Consider the following 26,105-nt stretch of genomic DNA (forward strand, 5'->3'; position numbering starts at 1 on the left):
GCCAATCATCAACCTAACAAATTTAAAAGGCATAATATAGACAACTTAACTGACCAGTAAACACACCAACTTTGAGAATGCACATCTAGACACCTCAAATTAGTTTAAATTGGCCCCGTAAACACTCGCGGAATTCCATGTAAAATGCCTTGCAGCATTGAAAACTTTGACGAATTTAAGGATGTATTTCCGGACAAAAGCTGTATTGATAGTGGATACCAAATGTTTTGGAGGAATCTATCTTTGGATTAAACGTTGCAATTTACTGCAAAACAATTTTTTTTAGTCTACACCATCTTTCTCAAGGTCCTAGTAAACTAGACAATGATATATCAGGACTGAGGATAATTGCTACAGACAGAATTTAAATAAAGAAATACATCAAATAGGTGCAAATGACTGTTAAAAACAAATAAAAAGGAGCTACCAAACAATATATACACAGGTGCACAACAAGTTAATTTGATTATCTCTATGACTTTCAATGTCGTCAGCTACATTGAAACCGCTAATTCACCTGAACTATCTCTCCGTTTGCGCAGATGAATTCCATTTTCATCCAGAATCACATCTGCGCTCTTTAGAAACTATAATAATGAAGGGCTTTTCTAGGCCTACAGAGTTTACCGCGATTTTTTTGGAAAATGAAAAAATTAAGGCATGTTAAGATTTATGATTTTATCGATTCTGAAACAGAGGATATTTGAAGAATCCTCTAAATTGGAAAATATGAGGATATTAACGCAAGTTGGAACTAAAATTGGTGATGCTGGTAGCGTGGATGTGTTATTAAGGATGTGTTCAAGAACTTGACATCCATTTTAGGATGGATAATGATTCTGCAGAGACTTGTCTTAAATTTGAGCCGCATCCAGCTTCAAATACTATAATTTTAGAACCTGCTATAGCATTGTCTCTTTTTTGCTTTTATAGTTTGGTGGTCGTTTTCCCCTTCAATTTTTATTATCTCTTCACCTTACACCTTCTATGCAGCACCAGTAAAAATTCAATCAGGGATATAAAGTACAAAAGTATTCTTCTAGTTGAAAATAAGTACACGCCCCATATCTCAATCATCAACCAACAAATTTAATTCTAGCAGCATAGAAAACTAAGGTGAATTTAAAGATGAGTATTCCTGTACGAAAGCTAATTTGAAAGTAGGTTCAAAGGTTTTGGTAGCATAAAATACCAAATCATTTAGGACTTCGGAGCAACCAATGACATACGTCTCGCCTCATAAATACATATGAATGCATTTACAAAAGCCAAATTATGTTATTCGGACTCTTCAAAAATGTCGCCGAGTTTGTGTTGGATTTCGCATAGTGCATTATTGGAGGATACAAACACTGGTGCAACAATACTTTTGGAGAGTTTGAGCTTTTCATAGGAAGTCAGAAAGATGTCAAACCCCTACTCAGATTTCCAGGAGGACAATGGCGGAGTCTCTGAATTTATCCAAGTAGACGACATGTACACATGTCTATCGCCTTTGACAACATCACCAGAGGCATACGACTCGAGCTCTTTCATGTCTTCTGCAGTTAGTTTTACGGATAAGGCTCTGACGTTTTCATTGAAGTTCTCAATCTTGGTAGTGCCTGGTATAGGGCATACATCATCTCCTTGGTGAAGAACCCAAGCCAATGCTAGTTGTGAAGGGGTGCATCCTTTCCTTGCAGCCATTAGATTGAGTTTTTCAAATACTTGCTTGTTATGCTCAAAATTCTCCGGCATGAACCTAGGGAAACTCTACAGACCAAACAATAAAAATAATAGATTAATGTTGCAGTTGAAATAGAAAGATTCCATTGATGCAAACATTAAATTGCTATAAATTTCAGGGCGCCAAAAGAGGTGGTTGTGCCGAAATGTTTATCTTGATAGATTGTGTGTTAAATCAGACACCAGATGCATCTCAAGAGATGTTCAACGAAAGGCAAGTTGAAAGTTTAGAAGCATTATTCCTGAAACTAGTCAAATAATTGCAACAACTACGCCTCAACCGCAAATAAGTTGGAATGGACCACATCAAATCCTCACTTCTCCACTTAAGTTCAACTCATGTAGTCATCAACAAGATAAAAAGAGAAGAGAAAAATATATATATATATAAATATTATTAATAGTAATTTTAACAATGTTAGAAGTTCTCTTAACAAGACTAAATCCTATTTTCCACTACTAGATATCACTTATACGGTTCTTTTTCTTCCATTGTGCCATATGTCATATTTTTAGCAAAGTTTGTATCTACCCATAGAAATTGTAAGTATTTCGAGACAACTTTCTTCTATGTAAAGACAATATAACAATGCGAAACAGTTAAGTTTACATGATATTGATGACAATGATTCACGTGGCTACCTTGCGAAAGTCTCCATCAGGCAAGTTTTCAATCAACTTTGCGCCTGCTGAGAAGAACCCTCGTCCGAGAGGACTATAGGGGACGATACCTATGCCAAGTTCTCTGAAAATGAGAAGTATCAGAACAAACACTTGTTTTCTAGTAATTCGAAGCAAAGAGATATGTTACCTGCAAGTTGGAACAACTTCTTCCTCCAGATCTCTGGTCCACAAAGACCATTCCATCTGAACAGCTGTTATTGGATGAACAGCATGGGCCCTTCTGATTGTTGATGCACAAGCCTCAGATAAACCTATATATTTGATTTTACCCTCTTCAACCAGTTTCTTCAGTTCTCCCATCTTACAACAGTATTATGAAAGCATTATCAGAAGGAATATAACACAATTTGGTAAATATGGTAATGATAAGTGCAGATTCCGCTGTTGTGCAACACATAGATAATATTGTAATTACTACCTTCAGATAATTGCATAAATCACACGACCTGACTGCCAAAACAACAACCAAATTCCAAGAAACTACATAACAAAACGGCATCACTTAATTAACTAGGTATGAAACTTCGCAAATGTTGGGACAACTATGTTCTCTTGAAATTCATTTCCAATTATAAGTATTTTAGAAATGACTTGTTATGAAAGTGTTTACCATAAATTGAAGAAATTTGTAAAACGACTTACTGAAAAGATCGTGAAAGAAAACGAAGCCAAATGGAGAGCACCATAGTCTTAAAAAAGGTGTGTCACATAAAACATGCATGATTTACCAATCAAACCAAGTACAAGTAGTACTTTTGGATGGCAAACTTAGGGAAAAATTTGAATCTATAGGCTACGACCAATGAAATAAGAAACTACAAAATAAAACTTTGGAGCAAAGATGTCAAACCGTGACTTCAATTGGCAACTGTGTGTCGATACGATGGACATAATACAGATCGATACAGTCGATGTCCAGTCTCTTCAAGCTGGCCTCACAACAAGCCCTTACATATGCAGGTTCACCACAAATGCCCCTTTTTCCATCTTCAAAACGTATACCGAACTTGGTGGCTATTTGCACTTTCTCTCTTATTCCTTTAATAGCCTACATAAAATCAGGAAGTTTAACATGAACATATCTATAGACTCTCTTAGAAAATATAAAGCATAGATTCACAAGAACACAGATTCGAGTCTCTGGAAGATTTATCAGTTTGAGCTACTCCAAGTTTTACTTTAATCAAGTACAGAGAAGAAAAAGATTTGGACCGACGTTACAATAAAATGAACCAAACCAATTTCAACAAATCAAATTTCATTCATTAATCACACCTAAATGGTGCAACTTATATACACTCAGTTGGGTGACTTAAGCATATATCTGACAAGCTTTCTCAATTTTTATATGCATTGGACCTACTTTACAAAATTGAGTAGTGCTACTTAGCGTCAAAATGTAAGATTTCAAAAAACAAAATGACCATATGATGGTCGACTTTATAGAGCGTTTAGCGTCCATGGTATCAGATGAACAAGTACAATGTGTATTCACATTAAGCATAAACAATTCTAACCCATATGATAACATTGAAAAATTGACAACTAGAGCAACCTATATTGTAATTGACCATTATATGTGCCTCTCTTTATTAATACCTTTTTCATGCTTATTTATGACTTCCATTGAAAATTAAATTTTTTTGCTATGTAATTTCTAACGTATACCATGATTGCAGAAAAGAATATATATTTACACACTCTAAGGTCAAAATATTTAACACTGCAAATTTGAACTCAAATCTAGAATGAAATATAGTCCTTATAATTTTGATACTATCCATACTCTTTCAAGAGAATTATTAATTAGATTTCATTTGAACTTACAAAAACACTAAGGATATCTACTTTTATCCCCAGTTAAACCTGAAAATTCAGAGAATTTATCATAAACATTCATTTTTGCTCAGTTAACAATTAAAATACTATAGGATCAGACAGGTACAAAAAAGTAAATAGGAAGTACAACTAATTTATGCAGTAATTGCAATTGCAATGACAATAATTAAAAAGCATAATACATTAACTTAGCCTCAACTGCCAATTCATTGACCCTTTGGGCCACAGGCGCAGATCAACCGTTACACAAACGGATTCATGTGAACCAAGTACTTTCTACACGAAGCATATATTTATATATACAATTCAATAAAAGTGCAACAAATAGTAAATATGAACCCGTAACTTAACAAATATATTGAAATCAATGCCAAAAGCCTAAAAATTTGAACCAATATAAACTAAATCCTGAATCCGCCTATGTTAGACCACACCCTTATATTAAAAAAAATCCCACACTTTTTCAACAGAATCATTAAATAAATTTCATATAAACTTAAAAGAAACTAAAGATATCTACTTTTACCTCAATTAAACCTGAAAATTCAGAGAATTTATCATAAACATTCTTTTTTGCACAGTGAACATATAAAAGACAATAGGATCAGAAAGGTACAACAAAGACAGCAGGAGGTGCAACTAATCATGCAGCACTTGCAATTACTACTCGCTTTATCCCAATTTATGTTGCACCTTTCGAGATTCAAATAAGACTTTCTTTGACAGTAATTCTTTCATATATCTTTTGACTTACATAACTTTTTATGTAGTTTTAATTATATAAATTTTATTTCAAAAAACTTAAAAGATTTTATATCGAAGTCAAGATCAAAATTAAACTGTTTGACCCTTAAAATTCGAATAAATTAGGACAGAAGAACAAGTCCGCCGACTTTTAAAATTTGTGGTGTAAAAATAAATTGTGCGCTAAAGACCATTTAACTAAAGGTAAAAAGGTAAATTTAAAATTAAATTACTACTAACTATAAAAATATGTCATTCCTTGGTTTTTTTTTTTTTTTTTTCTACTTTAGGTCTATATAACTAGAAAAAAAGTTCTACATAAATTGATACATGTTCATGGAGTATAAATAAAAAAAGATGTTCACCTTGCCAATAAGGATTTCATTGATGAGAGGTCCATAGACATCAGAAGTATCAAGGAAAGTCACTCCACTATCAATTGCGTGATGAAGTACTTTGATCATTTCGGGCTCGGGCTTGGGCGGGCCGTAATTGGCAGACATACTCATACAGCCCAGCCCGATCCTGGAAACTTCTAGTCCTTGGGAACCAAGCTTAATTCTCGGTACTGTCATTTTTGCCGACTGTCTGAATTCTGAAATACTGAGTTCTTACTACTTTGTGGTCTATATAACTAGAAAAAAGTTCTACCAGAAGAAAAATTGCATTTGTAAGTTCATAAAAGTCTTAGGGAAGTTACAGTTAGGCTCCTGAAGTTCTGTGTATCACTTTTTTTTTACACTAAAGTCTAAACATATATGACTCAATTTTGGATACACGTCTTTGTATTTTAAAAACACACTTATACCCCTATATTTCATTTTTTTATTAATTAATTTGTCTTTTTATAATTGTATTTTTAATATACTTAGTATCGTACATCCTTCATAAGGGGTGGAAGTGTGGGATTTTCATAGTATAAGGGATATAAGTATTTGATTTCAGAATATAGGGGTGTATCCGAGATTGAGTCATATTACAAGAGTGTTTTGTATAATTAACACTTTTATGAACTATTTGAGTTCGTTATGGTCGTTTATTTTTTACTAATTGATTTCATTATGTGCTTTGTGTTTTCATTAATAAAGCATGTTCTAGCCTAGTTTGGGAACGCTTTGTCATAATTGTCCTTGCATTTTTACCCTCAACTTGTCTACTATGACATTAGACTGCTTATCCATGGGTTGGTAACAATTTATATTGAATAAATTTAGTTAAATCAGTTTGATGATTTAAATATGTCTATTATAAAATTAAAAAAAATGGGGCTTTAGTGACATGGCATGTCAATTAGGAGAGAATGAGGCTTTTGAGGTGTGTGTAAGTACTTTTTAAGAAAAATAGTGATACTTGAATGACTTTATTGTCCTAAATAAAACAAAAGTGACTTTTGCAGGAAATTCTCTAAACTTCGATGACCATACAAGGAATTAACTCTTTTCTTTCCTGTGTTCTTCCAAGTTTAATACTCTCCCTATTTGCTCTTAAACATTTCAAACCCATAATGCATTTACTTTATATTTTGAAAACTACAAAAGTATAAATGGTGTTTCGACATTTTTTTTTCCGGAATCAAAATTTAACAAGATGATATTAAATTTGGAATTAAGGGTGCAACGTCAAAATCATAACTCAAGTTGACATTATCATAGAACAGCAACGAAAAAAAAGGAGAAGCAGAAGTAGAACATCATAATATCATGTTGAGTTATAGTAGTAAATTAACTATTTTTCTATAGTTATAGTTATTGGCATCTTGTAACTCTTTAATTGTCTCAAGTGAATCACCAACAATCGAAATAACTAATTGGTTCACTTGAAAAGCAACTTTGCTTTATTGTCTCTTCATCATCAAATTATTATAGATCAAACTTATCAAGTCGTATATTGTTGATAACAGAACTAACGTAAGAACATAAAATGCAGAAAATAATAATATTTTGTTGGGCCTATGCTATGCACGGGCTTTTCATATCTAGTCTAAACATATATGACTCAATTTTGGATACACGTCTTTGTATTTTAAAATCAGACACTCATACTCCTATATTTCATTTTTTTAATAATTAATTTGTCTTTTTATAATTATATTTTTATTATACTTAGTGTGGTACATATACTCCTAGAAGTTTTTCTCTTTTTCTAGACCTTCAGTATGCTTCTACATTCATAATTCTCAAATTAAATAATTCTTTCAAAGTCAATTTTGATAGTCGAGCTTACAAAATTTGACTTTTCTTTTTTCTTGTGATAAGGAAATGCCACCAATAAAATAATCATAATTTTGTTTCTTTTGCGAGGTTGCAAGACTTAGTCATTTGATATTGTTCTTTGGTCCTAGTTTGATTAGTTTATATTGTTTTCCTAAAATTAAAAAAGTCAGGTAAAATGGTACAGTACTATCTAAATTGATTTATTTGACCAAAGTGAGCTGAGGCATAGTCGGATATGTTGACCAAAGTTTGACTAGCAGGTTGTTTGGACTTATTTGGTTAGATTTAGTTAAAAAGAATAGTCACTCTGTACTAATTTACGTAGCACAGTTGAAATTTTGAGAGTAAATAAGTTTTTTTTATCAAAATTAAATTTTGAAATTCCAAATAATAGGTGGGTTGCACTTTTTTTAATTTTTTTTTTTTGTCACATAATATTTGAAATTAAAATTTAAAAATAATACTGCATTTGAGAGTAAATGATGTTATAATGAACACATATATAACATTACATAAAATAAGAAATTAGTCGGGAAGAAAATTTTGAGTAGTGAAATATAGTTATAAAGGATGATTGTGGATTTATAAAAGAATAGTCACTGATCATTGAAATGTTGAGTAAATAAGTTTTTTCATCAAATTAAATTTTTGAAATTATACTTGTATCACATAATTTTATTAGTCTCTAATAAATTTTGAAATTAGTAGAAAATTTTGAAATATAGTTATAGAGGATGATTGTATCTAATAAGTGTTAAGACATAACTAGGATTGATAATTTCTCATTAGTTGCGTACTTAGACTTGTCTTCATTTTGCTCATTTAAAAAGTTTTGTATCACAAAACGTCGGTAAATGCATGAAAATTGTCGCTAAACACAAGGTACAACAATTAAAGTAGTACTTGCTACATTTCACCTTAGCTTGCCCCTAAGTTCATTATAGCAGTTAAGATGATTTATAACAATGTAAATGTCTATACTAATCTTAATTTGGTTAGGTAAGAATACAATAAATAACTTGCTATAATCAATTACACTATAAGAGAGTTAACATCTTTAATATCGTTGGACACTACTATCAGCTAATAATAGTACATATCTCCTCAAATATAATATCGTTGCTTTTTTCCTTCATGTTAAGAACTAAATATTAGTGATTACATCCTTAATTAGAAGTCCAATAGAATTATAAGATGATCCACATTCCTCGATTGCCACTCTACTCTTCTCCTTCATTTCCTTCACTTTTTTCCTAACTTCATTCTCTTCACTTTTAACCACCAACCTTAATAAACAACCTTCAATTTCTTCAGCACTAACTACATCAACTTGATTATTTTTCCCCTCAAAATCAGCAACATAGTCCATTTTTATCTCCTCAGCAAGTCCTAATTCTTTAACCATCAAGAATGCATTCATTTGTTGTTCTGCATAGAGTGGCCAAGTTGCAATTGGCACACCAAAATGCACACTTTCTAGTATTGAATTCCACCCACAATGGGACACAAATCCTCCTATTGATGGATGAGATAAAATTGCTACTTGTGGTGCCCATCCTATTATTTTTCCAATTTCTTTTGTTCTCTCCAAGAATCCTTGTGGTAACACTTCTTCATAGTTGTTGTAACTGCTTGGTATATCTGTTTTTCCCTTTGGTGGAGATCTTCTTAAAGACCACAAGAACCTGTTTGAAAATAACAATAGAATAAAACAGAATTAAAGAAACATTTTTTAGGCGTGAAAATCTAGGTTGTTCGGACTTTTCAAAAAATGCCCACAGGTGCAATTTGAAGGATCCAATACGAGCATGACAATATTTTTGGAGACTCCGAACAATATATGTGAAGACAACTTTCCTTGAAGATATATATTGGCAAGCCACTTCAAGATACAATAAAGCTTATATACAACAACTATCCTTTAATCCCAATATGGTTGGAGTGTTATATGAACCTTTATTATCCTATATGTTTTGTTTGGGTCCATAATTTTTTTATATGCACTTCGCGAAGAATTTCTGTATTTATAGAACAAAGACAGGCCAAATCTGAATTGATACTTTATTTTACAAATAGACATATCTGTTTTTATTCAGAATTCTGATTTAAATTTTAAAATTAATTGAATATCATGTAAACTAAAATAAAAGTGAAACTTTTACTTAAAACAAAGTAAGTCCAGGTCTTTTAATATAATATATATTTGCACAGACTAGAATGTATGCCATAGAAAATCAGTACATGAGGTTTTGGCCTGACTAATTCAATGTCCAGAACTCACTCATTCGACTAATTCAAATTTGCACCTTATAAAAAGTAGTATAGTGGTTTTTGGCCTAACTAATCTGGCTTTGCTTAAAAATCCCAATTATGGGGGTTTTGGTGCCGTGCCGAATAAGACTTGATTCACCAGGCTCGAACACGACACCTGTGGTTTATAATGAAGAAACCTTTACCATTTTACCACACCTTTCGGTGGTACATACTACATATACACATATATAATATAATGTATGTACACAGTACGCTATGTTAAAAGTATACTATGTGGGGGTATACCACTTGCCCCATAAATATAAAAACTTCAACAGTACCTGTGTCCACAATGCTCCAGTGCAGTTGCTATTTCTCTAATTTGTTCTGCTTCAAAACTTCCCATACTACCAAAGCACAAAAACACAACCGATGAATCTTGCTGCTCATCCAACCACTTAATAATACTTTCAGTTTCCGTTGAATTATTTCGACAATGACCACTTTTTTCAAAACTAACCACTGGACCAACCGGATAAATTTTTGGAACCATCTTAGAATCCGATAGAGCCTGAAGAGAAAATGATTCAAGCTCGAAAAAAGTATTAATAATAATTCCTTTAGTATCTTTGAATCGACGAATTCCATCAAAAAACAACGTTGAAGCAAGTCTTGAATCTAACAAATGCTCAGGCACAACATTAGCAGGACAAAGATTTTTAAAAGTTGGGATCGATAATGCCTCGTTAGAGTTTAAGTACTTCGACGTGTCTAAATTTTGTTCATTTCTTAAGGTCTCGAAATGAAGACATAAGCCAAGAAAAGCAGCGTTTGAAGCGAAGTAAATATAACTCGGGACATTAAATTCGTTGGCTATGTCAATCATCGAGGTACAAAACATGTCAAGAATGAAAGCAGAACATGAACTTGTTTTAGAAATGTTTTGAACATATTCACGTACGTATGATTTGTGACCATCGATGAAATCATAGAGGAACGTCTCGTGGTTATTGAGGAATCTAGAAGACGTTTGTTCGTCTAGGGAGATATCGATGAATTTCAAACGGGGTTGAGAAGTAAGAGATTGAATGAAATTTTGAACACCAAAATCTAAGGGAAGTTTCATGATGAGAACAGAGATGGAGAGATTTTTTTCATCTCTGTTTAGAATTTGTTTTGCAAATTCGATGGCTGATACAAGGTGGCCTATTCCTGCTAAAGGAATGAAAATTAATTCTTTCATGGTGATGGAGTATTTTTGTTAATTTATGTGTGGCAGAGGCGTGTTTAGAGTTTATATAAGTATCTCATGAATAGAAGTTGATAAATGGAAATTTGAAGTTTCAAACTTCAAAGAATACATGTATTTAGAATTTTTTCAATGTCTTTAGGTAAGAAAAGTCTATGGATAGTGACACTCATATGAACGTGAGCGGAAACTCATTTGTACATTATTTTTTCCTTCCATTTCATTTTATACCGTTGTCCAATGTTTGACTGGATATGAATATAGTTTGAGCTCTAAGAATAAAAATATTTCATTGGTAGATATTTTTTTTTTTTAACTATTAGTTGTTTTACTCGGCGCGAATTTATCGAATTGTAGGTGTACTAAGCAATGCCTTCTTTACACCTGGAAAGACAAGTTCTAAGGTTATCTTTGACCCAGAGGCGATGGAGACCAGTTTGGTTCTACAGTCAAACCTCTCTATTATCAAGTATCGTTTGTTTTAATATTTTATGATTGCTATAGTGAAATGATATTATAGAATAACATGTAACATAACATAACATGAATGATCAGTTCCACATAAAATATGATTGTTATGATAAAATATTGTTATAGAGGATGATTGTTACGTACAAAATGATTTCTGGTTTGATTCTAAATTAAAAACAGGATAATCAATAATGTGTTGAAATTTAGCTTGTTGTCTTGCTAGTTGCTAGTTAAGTTGCCACGTTCCAATACTTTTCTTACAGAGGACTTATCCAAATTCTAGATTTATGTACACTTGAACTTTCCTTTTGTCAAAATTGCTGTAACATTCTATCAATTTCTAGTGATGAGAAACTTCTATAAACTCTACTATGCCCGCACTGAACATTTTTTAAATAACAAACATCAAGTCTCATACTGAGCATAAATATACTAGCAACATATAATAATTTAAACCTCTTTGACGATGAAATCCGAGCTAGTTTTCGTTCCCTTAGCTGGATGGGGTCACCTCGTGCCAGCCATCGAATTTGCAAAACTCGTCCTAAATAGAGATGAAAACATCTCCATATCCGTCCTCATAATGAAACTTCCCTTAGAATTTGGCGTTCAAAACTTCATTCAATCTCTCACTTCTCAACCTCGTTTGAAATTCATCGATGTCTCCCTAGACGAAAAAACATCTTCTGGATTCTTGAGTAACCTTGAGACGTTCCTCTATGATTTCATCGATGGACACAAATCAAACGTACGAGAATATGTTCAAAACATTTCTTGTTCCGGTTTCATTCTTGACATGTTTTGTACCTCGATGATTGACATAGCCAACGAGTTAAATGTCCCGAGTTATATATTCTTTTCCTCGAATGCTGCTTTCCTTGGCTTATGTCTTCATTTCGAAAACCTGAGAAAAGAACAAAATTTAGACACGTCTAAGTATATAAACTCTAATGAAGAATTATCAATCTTGGGTTTTAAAAATCCATGTCCTACTAAAGTTTTGCCTAAGCATTTATTAGATTCAAGACTCGCCTCGTCAACATTGTTCCTTGATGGAATTCGTCGATTTAAAGAGACTAAAGCCATTATTATTAACACTTTTTTCGAGCTGGAATCGTTTTGTCTTCAGGCTCTATTGGATTCTAAGATTGTTCCAAAAATTTATCCAGTTGGTCCAATAATAAGTTTTAATGAAAATGGTAACGGTCGAAATAGTATATCAGAAGCTAAAATCATTATAAATTGGTTGGATGAACAGCCGGATTCATCTGTAGTGTTTTTGTGCTTTGGTAGTATGGGAAGCTTTGAAGCAGAACAGATCAAAGAAATAGCAACTGCACTGGAGCATTGTGGTCACAGGTACTATTAGTTGTAGTTTTGTGATATTTGGTTCTTTTTAATCATTTGACATTCGGAATTCACCTGCCATAATTAGGTTAATTCGATCGGAATTCGCTTATGGAGCCTTTGTTTAAGGGAGAAACCTCTCCTTACTAGGAACTTTTTCAAAACTTAAACCTGAAACATCTGGTTATGAGTCGTCACTAGTTTGTAGTATTTGTCAAGTGGGATACATTCCATTAGAATATGGGAAAAAGTTTCTTCAAAGGGGTTTATAAACTTTAGTCCGCTAAGGGCTCAAGTATTTTCATTACGATTATAACGTCTGAATCTGAATATACGTATAAATATTTAGATGTTGTATTAAGATATGAATACTAGATAATTAAAAATATTTGTTTTTTCAATATTTCAATGTAAAAACTCGTTTTTATTTAATTTAAAAATTAATGAATATAAAATTCATATAAATTACAAATTATATACCAACTGACTGGGGACGTTGTTGGTGGTGGTATTGGTTAATGGTGGTGATTGTGGGTACGCAGTAGATAGTGATGATGGTGTAGCTGATAGTAGTGGTTAACGTTGGTGGTTGATGGTGGCAACTGATGATTGTGGCAGATGATACTGATAACTTTTAATGATGGTGATGATTGATACGGGTGGTTAGCGATATATAGTGGTGGCTGATGGTAGTAATGGCATGGAGTGATCAGTAGTTACGGTAACGGTGGTGGGTGGCTAGTGCTAACAATCACCACAATATAATACATGCAATATTGTCGTTCCTGATGGAATTTATTTGTATTTTCTTAATCAACTTACATCCAGTATATATCTCTTTTGAGAAGATTATTTTCATGCCTTTTTAAGTCTTTCTTTTAATTTTGTCATTCTATTGTTATATTCAAACAGGTTCTTGTGGTCTTTAAGAAGATCTCCACCAAAGGGGAAGTTTGATATGCCAAGTGATTACAAAAACTATGAAGAAGTGTTACCAGAAGGATTCTTGGAGAGGACAAAAGAAATAGGAAAAATTATAGGATGGGCACCACAAGTAGCAATTTTATCTCATCCATCAATAGGAGGATTTGTGTCCCATTGTGGGTGGAATTCAATACTAGAAAGTGTACATTTTGGGGTGCCAATTGCAACTTGGCCACTCTATGCAGAACAACAAATGAATGCATTCTTGTTGGTGAAAGAATTAGGACTTGGTGAGGAGATAAAAATGGACTATGTTATTAGTTTTCAGGGGAAAAATAATCAAGTTGATATAGTGAGTGCTGACGAAATTGAATGTGGTTTATTAAGGTTGATGAGAAAAAGTGAAGAGAATGAAGTAAGGAAAAAAATTAAGGGAATGAAGGAGAAGAGTAGAGTAGCAATGGAGGAAGGAGGATCATCTCATAACTCTCTTGGATGTTTAATTAAGGATGTACTCACCCACCTTCCTCAAGAGGAATTATGCAAAGATTAGTAATGCATATAGATTTGTAATGGAAAGATTGATGTGTTATTGAATGTTTGGTTTGGTACATCAGAATTAATAAACAATGTGCAATTTGGAATTTGGTTCATGTATATGATGTGTAATTTATAATATGTTTTGCTTTTTAAATAACATAAAAGTTCTTTTGCCATTATTAGGGAAATTTTTGTCATTTTTATGTTTTAATCCATATATTGTTGATATTCGTATTCCACGTTCTAATCGCATTAATTATTGATATTGCATAAATTATGAGGAAATGAAAATAATAACCACCACTATATTAAGGGGAAATTAGCACTTTTAGTCCCTCGTATATATTAAATTTTAATTTTGGTCCTTGTGATTTCTGGTTAAGCACATTTTATCTTCAATTAATTGATATGTGCACTTTTGATCCCTCTAACTACGAGACTTCACAAATTTAACGAATTATTAAATGCTATACCACTTAATTATCGACTGATTATGTTAAATTTGCATTGTTATACTTCCGAAGGTAATCTAGCTCTAATAATAGTATAAATCACATATTTTCTATATAAAGGGACAAAAAATACATGTAGTTTAGTTAATTACATTTGGATATACTTAGCCAAATATGAGAAGAACAAAACTCAGATTTCATCAATAATTAAAGTACAAAAGTGGAATTATCCCTTACAGTAATAATGCAGCGTTTTATGTGTAGATTTTGTTAGACCTCATTACTACATCTACCAAAGTCCAAACCGACCCCCAAAATTTTCAATGCATGATTAACTTTTGTTTTCCTCAATAAAAGTTAGTACTTTTTATTTATTTTCAGAAAAAGAAAAAAAAAAAACAAATGAGAAAGTCGTACAAACTGTAGAACGCAACTTTTCAACCTTTTGCATCGAAGAATATGAAATAGTTCATGATGATTCTATTCTATAGATGAAAATAGTAAATTATATAGTCATCTCTTAAGAAAATAATGGAGGAGAAATGGTCAAAGATTACACTGATATATTAAATGCTAAGCCTAGGATTATAATGACAAAACTATATCTCAACATTAAAGTCAATCTATATTTAAATTCATTCATATCAATATTCACTACTCTTCTCTTATTGACTCATCTGTTATATAATGCAAATTTTTTCTTATTTAAATACGCTTATGATGTGTTATATTTGATTATTTTCTATTAGCTAGAGGGAGAGCTTTGACAGATTGAGGACGTTCTTCAAGTTTTTCTCTGAGTAAGTATGATTAATTTTACTTTTTAAATATTTGTTGTGTTTCAAAAGATCCATATTACCTCCCCCCCCTCCCCCGCCCCTCTTTTTTCTTATTTGAAATGGGTGTTGAAATTAACAAGTAAAAATAGGTCAGAGTAGATGAGTGAACCTTTTTTTGTTTAACCATTTCATATGTATTTGTAATTTACTAGTCTGATTAATTCGGATTTGTTTCCAAATTATCTCAATATTTATCTTGCCACACTCCAAGTGATAATGGGATGAGTCAGGATCCGGCAAACCCTTAGATCTAGTTCATATGATGATGGGGTAAGGTCTCGTGTTGCTCGCCTCGTTTGGTATAGTCATTTGATATCCGGTACCATTAGTCTGACTAATTTAAATTTGTGTTGCATAAAATTTATTAGAGGAGGAATCGTTCGCTATCAGAGATCATTTACTTTTCTCTTTTGCACTCTCATTATTTTCTTTTCTTGGCTAACCGTCAGATCTAGCTCATGATGATGGGGTGCAGACGTACAATAATTCAAATTTTAATCATGTAAGACTTATTGTAAAATAAATAAAAAGCGCTCACCACCGGAGATTTTTTACTTTTCGATTTGCATTCTTGCTATTTTTCTTTCTCTTTGTTGTTCGTTTATATCACACAACTAGTTGACACCTATTTAATTAAAAATTAAATAATGCTAGTTGATTTAATCAAATGAACAATATAACTGTATATTTATTCTCAATTTGTAAATATCATCATGAAACTTGCAACTATATATATCCATAACCACCAGAGGTAGATACAAAAATCACAACAAATTTCATGTTGGTGATTTGGCTCTTACTTTGAGTTTTTTTCCTATATTTTAATCACATACCTCCAACTAATTTGAATGGTCTAACCTACATGTTATCAAAGGAAATATTCTTATTCTTAGAATATACAATCTTCATTGATTAATAGTTGAACTAGACAAAGATAATGTGCATAGTTTTTTTAATTAGATGGAGTAATCATATCTCCATTAATGTTAATATTTTAATTAATTAAGTGAAAGCAGAAAGCAGGTGAGATTTGGAAAGGAATAAATAAATAAATAAAATAAATAATCAAAGCAAAAGTAGGAGATTGCTGACTCACCAACAAACAGTCAACACTTCATCAACCACCTAGTGGGCCCACGTAAGTACTATTCGACAAAGCTTGCCACGCGGTTTGTTGGTTCTTGAAAATTCTATAAGCCCCATTTATTTATTTTTATTAATTAGATATCGAAGTTGATTCAGAATTTTAACTTGATTATGATCATAACTTTAAGAGTTTGTAATGGAATTCACTATATTTTTAAAATGATAGGTTAAAAATGAGTATGCGCCCATATCTCGCATAATTTTTTTGTTTAGATTCAGTTGACACGTTGCACTAGACTAGTTGGGCCATGAGTATTTTTCACTTTTTTTTCTGAATTTTTTCACTTTATTTGAAAATCAACGTTTAACCATTAAAAATACAGCTTGAAGTTGTATTTGAAATTTAGAAAACACTAAAATCCTGTTTTCACTTTTAGTACATTCAGGCAATCAAATATTCTTTGCAAAAAATTATAACCAAACACAACTTCATCATAAAATTTTTAAATAGAGTGAAAGATACTTGATTTTCGATGATCAAATGCCTACTAAACTGTTGATCAGTTAGTATTCGAAGTTTATTGACCGATTAGTCTAAAGGCGTGTCAAATTTAGGATGAGTAACATTCTTTTCATTCTTTAATGTGTCGAGGTTTGAATTCATGAAATTCATTTATTAAGGGGTTAGAATAATCTAAATTGTCCTGCTATGTGCGTATGTTTTAAGCTGCATTTGGTTTACTAACTCAAGTTCATGAATATATGTATTTTAATTATTATGTTTCCAAGTTTATTTTAATTATTATGTTTCCAAGTTCACAGGTAGTTCTGCTTTCATTAATTTACCAAGAAAATAGAAATGAATTAGTAGGGGTTAGAAAAGAAAAAAAAAAAAATGCCACAGTCACTTATCTAAAAGTAGGTGAGGATTATTTTTCATTTAATTTGAACAACTGGTTAACATGACATCTTAATACTTTTGACACATTTTATATGGAGCAGCAGTTATTACTATTTGAGTAGTCAAACTTGGTTGCACTTTTTAAACATTTTAAATGCTTTTAATTATAAATTTGTGATTTATAATACTTTAGTATATGTTAGTTTTTATCTCTCTAAATTAATTTTAAAAAATAAAATAACGAATCAATGTGCAAAATTAGATCAAAATAAAAAAAGTTGATTCACCTACTCTGATTTTTCTTTTTTGGTATGGTTAGAGTTTATCATTCTTAATTTGTCCTTTCTTCATTTAGTAAAATCAACTATTTTATGCTCTTATCATGTTTCATTATTTTTTAAACTTTCAAATTTTTAAAAAGAAAAAAACAAACTTTTCAATTTAGAGTAATCTTCATGTCGAGGAATAGTTTTCGATATTACTTCTTTAGTGATTTTACGCGATTTAAATTAGTTGAGTGCAAATCAATACCGAATACAAGTGAGAAAAAAATATTGATTTTTCTTTTCAAGTTTCACTCGCATATAAGCGTATAAGCTCAGTTATTAACAAAGTAATCTCAGGTTTAATTTCAATAGAGACAACTGGTAAGTTGATTTCTTTTGATCTATTCAAATTTTGGGGGGATAACTAGAGTTATTCAATACTTATACTTGTGAAGGTAGTAGATAACTATCTTTGTTTCAAATTATCTATCATGTTTCTATTTTACTCTATTTATATATTATCTTTTCATAATTGAAGTGTTTGTAGTCTTCAAGAATAATTTCTATCCCTCTGTCCTAAAATATGCGCAACTTAGGAAGTTTTTTTTTCCTAAAATAAAGGTTATCTTAGAAATTCAAGATAAAAATTGATATTTCAAACTATTTGTCCTCTTTAATATTGCTCAATTCTAAAAAAAATCTAATAAATAAGGGAATATAGTAAACTCCACATTTTATTTATTGATTTCTTAATGAGCGTGATTTTTTGCTAAAGTGATACTCCCTCCGTCTCAATTTATGTGATACTTTTCGCTTTTTGACAATCAATTTGACTAAATTTTTGAAGCTAAATTAAATTAGATTAACTACATAAAAAAAATACTATAAGTTGCAATTTTTCTAATATCAATTTAGTGAAAAAATATATCTTAAAATATTGATCAAAGTTCATACAATTTAACATAAATTGAGACGAAGGAAGTACTACTTATTTTGGACGAAGGGAGAATAGGATTTTTTTTTTTTTTTTGGTTCATGAAAGAGAGTATAATTCTAAGTTTCATTTTAAAGGTGAAAATCCATTTTTACCCTTATTCACATTCAATTCAATTTTTTTAATTAACATGTAGATTTTCCTAATCAAGGTACTTCCTTCTTCCTTCCTCTTTTAATCTTTCTTCTACTTTGAATTTAAAGCAGAGAAAGAAGATTAAAAATGGAGTCAACAATTTAACAGAGGAAACATCTAGTCAAAAGTCAAACCTTTTGTCCTTCCCTTTCCCTCTCTCGTCATCTACTTCTGACCAAATACTACCCTACCTACCCCCCCTTATACCCCCCCTACCCCCATATGTCTACTTCTTAATTTCCCATTTTTTTCCACTTTTTTTCAGCTCAAAAAAAGAAGAAGAAGAAAAGGGTAGTATGGAAGAAGAATTTGATATGAAGAGAATTGAAGTAAAAGCAATGGAAGCTTTGGGTTGTGGATTTGATTTTGCAAGTGATTTCAGGCTAAAGTTTGTAAAAAGATGTAGAAATGGTGGGGGTAGATTGGTAATTTTGGATGAGAAGAATAGAAGAAATATTGTTGTACCTAGTGGTGTCACTATTCCAGATGTCTCTGAAAATATTAAGTGTGACAAAGGTGACCATATTCGTTTCAAGTCTGATGTTCTTGAATTTAATCAGGTGACTCTTTTACCCCTCCCTTTTTAATTAGATTATTATTATTATTTACTTGGTTGAATTTTTTTTTTTTTTAATTGTATGATTTGGATTAATGATAATTGTATGATGTTCTTGAATTTAGTCAGTGACATTTTTACCCCTCCTTTTTTAATGGTTATTTACTTGGTTAATTGTATGATTTGGATTAAATGAAGTTCTTATGTGAATTAGTTTTGTAGCTTTAATTTGAATGTAGTGAAGTAAGTTAAATTTTTTCTCCATGGTAAAAGATATATCTGAGTTATCACTTTTTTCGCGAGGTTCCCTTTTTCTACTATCTATGCATTAAAACTCACCGAGTTGAGTAGATGGTGATAGTTCAGGTAGGGAATAGATGATAGTTGGCCTAGTTAGCTTTGAGGTGTGTTTTAATATATAGATGGTGATAGTTCCGGTAGGAAAAGGGAACAACTGATAGTTGAGTGTGAAACTTGCGAAAAAAGTGATAGTTAAGGTGTATCTTTGACCGTTAACTCTTGAATTTATGATGGAAAGTGGAAGTGTATTGTTGCATTTGACCAAGTTCAATTTTTTAGACAAGTTGTGTGATAAGGTTAAATTTGTGAATTTATTTTCTCAATTGCGTTGTAGAATTTTTCTTTGAGGTGTGCTAGGATCGATCTTGTTATGAAATGTTCTTGGTGGTGTGATATATAGGATGGTATATTGAAGTATTTTGTGCTAGTAAATTAAGATGAAATTGATCACTCGAACACTTGGCTTAATGAGTGCTAAAAGAAGAGAAGTTGTTCTAATGACCATTGCAATTGCTTGTTTAAGAAATGCCCGATCACAACTTGTTTGGGAGTAAGGTGTAGTTGTTATAACCACAAAACTCTTGTGGGGTCTTAATTATTCTCGCTGATGGCCAATTCAAATTGGGTAGAGTTATTACATCTTTCTGATTCATTTTGTCAAGGTTTTAAAACAATTACTCCTTTTGTTTCATTTCATATGATAATCGTTCCTTTCTGGTCTGTTCCAAAAAATGACATCTTTATATATTTTATATTTTTAATGTTTTCTTTTTACTTGATGAAAAAGAAAACATTTATATATTCTTTAATTCTTTTTATTTACTGAATGTTATGTACTGCTTTCCGTATCGCATTGTTGTTACTGCTTTCATTTCTGTATTCCCTTTTCAAACTACTTTACTTGAGCCGAGGGTCTATCAGAAACAATCTCTATATCTCTACGAGGTAGTGGTAAGGTCTGCAAACACTCTACCACCTGTGGGATTATACTGGATATGTTGTTGTCGTTGTTTAATTCCTTTTATTTTATCCTTAACGGCTTGCTCTCATAGGACTATAAACCTAGAAGAAGGCAAGTGAAACTTGAGTGAATTTAGAACAAGACTTGTTATATAGGTATAATAAAACATAGTTTTTGCTGCATTGACAATGGGGAAAAAAAAAAAAAAAAACTGAGTGATCTTTAGAGTTGTTTTTTGTTGAGCATGTTATTGGCTGTCTCATTTGCTCCAACATTTTCTCAAATCTCCATGGCAGATGTCAGCATTGCTTAATCAAAAATCATCGGTACAAGGAAAGGTTCCATCGGGCTATCTAAATGCCATTTTTGATTTAAGCGGAGCTTGGTTGAATGATTCAGCGGATGCTAAATACCTGGCTTTTGATGGTTATTTTGTCTCCTTGTACTATTTACACCTGACAGCATCGCCATTAGTACTCCAAGACCAAGTAAAGAAAGCTGTTCCACCGCTTTGGGATCCAGCATCTTTATCCAGGTAACTTCTCCATTCCACTCTGTACTTTCTTTGCTTAATTGGACGAATAGCTGCTTGTGAGTTCTAACAGGCAAAGCGCAATTTTTTAAAATATTGTCAGATAGCCTTTGAGGAGATCTGTTAACTGATGTATTTGTGATTTTATCTTTTTGTCATATCAAAATTGCGCAAAACTCTATGATCAACTTGCCTCGGATTAGTTGCTTTCTATAAATCTTTTGGATGAGATTATCATAAGGAAAGAATATACCTACTAGAAACAATTGTAGTTCACATTTTGTTCATTTCCTTTTCTTTATGATATACTTTTATTGTTGATGTTAAAATATCAGGTTTCTATTTGTTTTAAAATGATGACATGCTGCATGCCCAGCCTCTGATAATTGATCGTGCATCCTGCAATTCTTCCCAACTTCAGTTATTGGTGTCTTAAAACCATTTTATTTCATAAATGACACTGATGAATATCAGAAAAGCTAGAAAAAAGCATCTTAAAAGTTACTTCCTCTGACCCAAAAAGAATGATAAGGTTTGACGTATGATGTCAAAAGATCTAAGTTTTGGTGTAAAAACAGAAACCAACTCCCTCAGTTCTTCTTTTTGATATATATATAATTTGCATATTTAAAGACTACGCAAAAGTAGTAGAAGTCACAGTATTCTATAACTTATAAATATTTGAAAAATGTCTAAAATCATTGTACTCAAAAAAAGACATCTGTCTAAAATTTGTAGCCAAACAAAGAACCATTTGAGTCTCCGAATAGTACTAGTGTCATATAAATTGGACAGAGGAGTACTATTAAGTAGCATTGTTCCTCCTTAAATGGCATGTAGCTAAGAGTATTTTAGATGTGAGCTCTAAAGAAATTCAGTTTTCTAGAGCTGTCTTCTCTGATGTAAGTCCTTCAAGGAAAACAGATCTCCTAATTAATGATTATCGGATGTATTTGTGCATCTGTATGGTAGTGTTTGGAGATGCATTTATGTTTCATGTGATTTCTAATTTGACAGTTCTTACCAGATTTATCCAGACTTATGGGACACACATAATTGTGGGTATGGGTGTTGGAGGCCAGGACCTACTTTGCGTTAAGCAAAAATCATCTTCAGCAGTTCCTTCTGCTGAACTAAAAGCACATTTGGATGATCTTGGAGATTGTCTTTTTTCTGATGAAACGAGTCCTCTGCCTGAGAGGATTTCAAAAGAGGGCAAAAAGAAGGTATTTTACACTCACTAAAATATGCACTTAATTTGTTTTTGGGGTATGTTCTAATATTCATGCACATAAGTTGGGCCAATCAATTTACGATGGACTTCTCTTTCGAATCTATAGGTCCCCGAGGTATTCAGTCGCATGTTGCAGTCACATACCATGCAATTTACTAGCATAACAGAGACATCAAGCAAAGATGTAAGTCACTCTCTGAATTTTTGTGTTCTGAAATGAGAAAATGACAAAAATGTTCCTTTATGTTTGAGGGTAGGTTCAAAATAGTCCCTTAAGTATGCACTGAACAGTTTTGGTCCTTTAAGTTTGCCAAAAGTGAACACTTTTAGTCTCTGTCAAATACTATAACAATTTATGTTCGTTAGATTCGGCAGTGACAACGATAAAAAGTTTGACCATAAACACCAAGAAAGACCCATCAAATCCTAAAATATGCAACAAAAAAACTGCACTAGACATGAAAAAGATATAAAATAGCAGAAATTACACTTCACAAAGTTGTACCAGACTTGTTTACCTGATCAAAAAAAAAAAAAAAGTTGCTGCAGACTTTAGAAATAAATTAAAATAGCATAAACTAAAAATGTACCTCTAAATGTGAGTTCCTGCTATTTTTTCTATAGTTCCCGTCAAATCTAACGGACAGAGTTCAGTAATATTTAACGGAGACAAAAAGTGTTAACTTTTGGCAAACTTAAAAGGACAAAAACTGTTCAATGCATACTTAAGGGACTATTTTGAACCTACCCTCAAAGACAACGGACCATTTTTGTTATTTTCTTTTATGAAATGGAAGAAGTGCTAGTCATGATAAGGTATTAACAGATAATGTGGATCAGGGTCTCACTATAATTTGGTCAAAAAGAGGTGGTGATGTGTTCGCACAAAGCCACTCGAAGTGGCTTCAGACCGTAGCTGCTTACCCCGATGGCATACTCTTCAGACTTGTACCCATTACTTCGCTCCAAACAGGAATCCCAGGAAGCGGTTATCTTAGCCATGCGATAAATTTATATCTACGCTGTAAGTATTTCATAGTCTTTTGTAGATAAGATCATAAGACACATTTCCTATCCATTAGTTATGCATAATCAGATTAGAAGGTGCATTACTGCCTCTCTATGTATAAATAAATAAATAAATAAATAGCGTGTTTTCGAGACTGTTCTTGCAGATATTTTTTTAATTGGGTTTTAGGGATTTGTATAGCATTCAGTAATAGTTTATTGGTTCTAAGTCAATCCTTAACAATCAAGCACCCTAACTTAGGTGGGACTTTTGTTTTCCAAATAAAAGAGACTAATATCAAAAGTCATTATTGTGGTATATGAGCTAAATTAATCATTAATGAATTCGGGTAGGTTATAATCTTTTTTAGATTTATGATGAGTTAGGTGCAAATCAAACTTTTACATGGGTGCTGTTCAATGTAGTACAAACAGTGTAGTTTTTGGTGATGTTCAACTTGTTCTTTCTTTGACTTCTGTTTGGATAAAAATGAGAGTCAACTAGTTCTTGATTGGCCAAAAAATGGAAGTGCAAAAAAGTTATTGTAAGCCTTAAACGTTTGCATCGCCTCTTCTGATGGTACAACTATCTTAAAGATTTTAACGAATATTTTTGCATCCAAAGTACCTTTTTCTTTTGTCTTGTGATTAACTCTCTCTTTGACATCTTTCTTTTGTCTTGTGATTACTCTCTCTTTGACATCCTCTTGAACTCTTCAGCATGTTTACTTACCTTGCACAAGAAATAATTTTACATATAGAAAATGTGGAAAATGTGAGGAACCTGGTTTATTAATAAATTCTAGCATCTAGCATATTTCTTAAAATCACAAGTTTTTCTTTTTCATTTTTCTGCTCATGAAAGATGACGGTAGTGTGGTTTCATCCTCAGATAAGCCTGCTTTAGAGGATTTACAGTGTTTCCTTGAGTTTCAAGTTCCTAGCCAATGGGCACCGTTGTTTTGCGAGCTGCCTCTTAGTCATCAAAGAAGAGTGGCATCTTGCCCTGCGTTGCAGTTCAGTTTATTCGGCCCAAAGCTTTGTGTGAGCCCCACCCAGGTACTTCTTGGTGTTGCTTTCTTAGCAAAAAGACCACTGCTTTATTACAAATTTACAAGTACAAGAAAAGTTGGAATTATATGTGCTTTGTTTCAATGAAAAATTGGGTTGGCCATGGCTTCTAATGCACTGGTTGGATAGTGGAAACTCAAACATGGAAAGGTTTCTAGTAGGGGTGTCAAATGAGCAGGTTGGACTGTATTTGGACAGGTCAAAATGGGCTGAGTTAATAAATGGGCAGGTTACTATTCCGCTCAAAAATTACTTGGGTTGAAATGGGTTGGGCTAAAATGGGCTAAAAAGCGGGTCATAACCCAACCCGACCAATTCTTACCAAGTTTTAATTTCTTTGTTTGTTCTTTTATACTTTTAAGTACCTAGTAAAATTATTTTGTTTCTTTACTATAACTATATATAAAATATCAAATAAAAAAATATCTTTTTGAAAATATTTGGACAAGGTTTCTATGGGTCAATTTGGGCTACATATCAATGCAATTTTTAAATGGGCTGAGCTAATAAAAGAGCGGGTCAATGCCCTGCCCAAACCTGAACAGGTTTTTTTTTTTTTGGTTTGGGGGGGGGGGGGGGGGGGGGGGGGGGCGGAGGGGGTTTTCATGTTTTCATAGGCTAATTGTGCCACACCTACTTCTTCTGCACTGGTTGCATAATGGAAGCTCAAACATGGAAAAGTGTCTAACCATCCAAAGTCAAAAATCATTAGACTACAATCATATACCATCTTGTGCTTTTTTTTTTTTTTTTTTTTTTTTAACGATAAATGGCTCTACTCTGAAGATTGATGTTCCTGATGGCAACTGATGACCAACATGTTTCTTCTAACTTGTAGGTTACAAGTGGTCAAAAGCCCGTCATTGGTTTGCGTTTGTATTTAGAAGGGAAGAAATGCAACCAGCTAGCTATACATGTACAACATCTTTCTAGTTTACCAAACATTATGGCATCCAAGTGTGCTAATAACCCAACTTTACGCAAGCCATGTCAGTGGCGAGGGTCCGATGATTATGAATCTAGCGACCAATTTTTAGAACCCATCAGATGGCAGAGATATTCCAATGTGTGCTCATCTGTAGTTAAGCATGATCCGAGCTGGATGCAGGGCGACGAGACAAGTGGCGTATTTGTGGTAACTGGGGCCCACCTTATCAGCAAAGGGAAGTGGCCTAAGACGGTGCTTCACCTGCGTTTACTTTTCACCCATCTTCCCAACTGCACAATACGAAAGACAGAGTGGGCAGCTACACCAGAGGGTACTCATAGGTCAAGTTTCTTGACAAATATCAGCACAGCTTTTACGTTCACTCAACGAACAAAGGCAGATGCTGCACCAAAGCAGCTTCCTGCTGCTCTTAACTCGGGTGTATATCCAGATGGACCCCCAGTACCAGTTCGATCAACAAAGCTGCTCAAGTATGTAGATACGGCTGAGATTGCACGAGGGCCATATGACACTCCTGGACATTGGTTGGTAACTGCTGCTAAGCTTGTTACAGAAGGCGGGAAGATAGGTTTGCATGTCAAGTTTGCATTATTAGATTTCTTAAATGAATCATAGTTTCATTTGTGTACATATTCTGGGGTAGCCTTGTCCCATTTTTTTTAAGCTTTCGATATCTTGATGATATAGCATATTGTTTATCCAAGAAATGGCGAACAGGGGAGGGAAATATTATACTATTGTACAAAAGAAAATAGTGGAAGGAATGGAGTATTCTTTGTTCTTTTACCTTTTCATTTCTTTAAAAAGATTTAAGACATTCTAAATTATG

At 32.7% G+C, this 26,105-nt stretch overlaps 4 protein-coding genes across 4 annotated transcripts; 2 read left to right on the top strand and 2 right to left on the bottom strand.

Moving 5' to 3' along the window:
• Nucleotides 1-1,161: 1,161 nt before the first annotated feature.
• LOC132047199 (probable aldo-keto reductase 2) lies at nucleotides 1,162-5,606 on the bottom strand. The gene is made up of 5 exons (XM_059438190.1): nucleotides 5,361-5,606; nucleotides 3,263-3,460; nucleotides 2,540-2,712; nucleotides 2,371-2,473; nucleotides 1,162-1,755 (listed from the first exon to the last, which is right to left on the bottom strand). Exons 1-5 carry the CDS (start codon nucleotides 5,568-5,570, stop codon nucleotides 1,417-1,419), a joined length of 1,023 nt encoding a protein of 340 aa, XP_059294173.1. The 5' UTR covers nucleotides 5,571-5,606; the 3' UTR covers nucleotides 1,162-1,416.
• Nucleotides 5,607-8,246: 2,640 nt separating this feature from the next.
• Nucleotides 8,247-10,740, bottom strand: LOC132046400 (anthocyanidin 3-O-glucosyltransferase 2-like). The gene is made up of 2 exons (XM_059437057.1): nucleotides 9,803-10,740; nucleotides 8,247-8,893 (listed from the first exon to the last, which is right to left on the bottom strand). The coding sequence occupies exons 1-2, from the start codon at nucleotides 10,702-10,704 to the stop codon at nucleotides 8,353-8,355; spliced, it is 1,443 nt and encodes a 480-aa protein (XP_059293040.1). The 5' UTR covers nucleotides 10,705-10,740; the 3' UTR covers nucleotides 8,247-8,352.
• A 698-nt stretch (nucleotides 10,741-11,438) lies between these two features.
• Nucleotides 11,439-14,106, top strand: LOC132046492 (anthocyanidin 3-O-glucosyltransferase 2-like). The gene is made up of 2 exons (XM_059437173.1): nucleotides 11,439-12,540; nucleotides 13,441-14,106. The coding sequence occupies exons 1-2, from the start codon at nucleotides 11,648-11,650 to the stop codon at nucleotides 14,003-14,005; spliced, it is 1,458 nt and encodes a 485-aa protein (XP_059293156.1). The 5' UTR covers nucleotides 11,439-11,647; the 3' UTR covers nucleotides 14,006-14,106.
• A 4,566-nt stretch (nucleotides 14,107-18,672) lies between these two features.
• Nucleotides 18,673-26,062, top strand: LOC132046571 (MACPF domain-containing protein At4g24290-like). Its single transcript, XM_059437277.1, has 7 exons — nucleotides 18,673-19,225; nucleotides 20,779-21,017; nucleotides 22,042-22,240; nucleotides 22,355-22,432; nucleotides 23,089-23,272; nucleotides 24,149-24,315; nucleotides 25,166-26,062. Exons 1-7 carry the CDS (start codon nucleotides 18,962-18,964, stop codon nucleotides 25,889-25,891), a joined length of 1,857 nt encoding a protein of 618 aa, XP_059293260.1. The 5' UTR covers nucleotides 18,673-18,961; the 3' UTR covers nucleotides 25,892-26,062.
• The last annotated feature ends 43 nt before the right edge of the window (nucleotides 26,063-26,105 follow it).

This window comes from Lycium ferocissimum, chromosome 1, assembly GCF_029784015.1.
Source record: "Lycium ferocissimum isolate CSIRO_LF1 chromosome 1, AGI_CSIRO_Lferr_CH_V1, whole genome shotgun sequence".
Classification (NCBI taxonomy): domain Eukaryota; kingdom Viridiplantae; phylum Streptophyta; class Magnoliopsida; order Solanales; family Solanaceae; genus Lycium; species Lycium ferocissimum.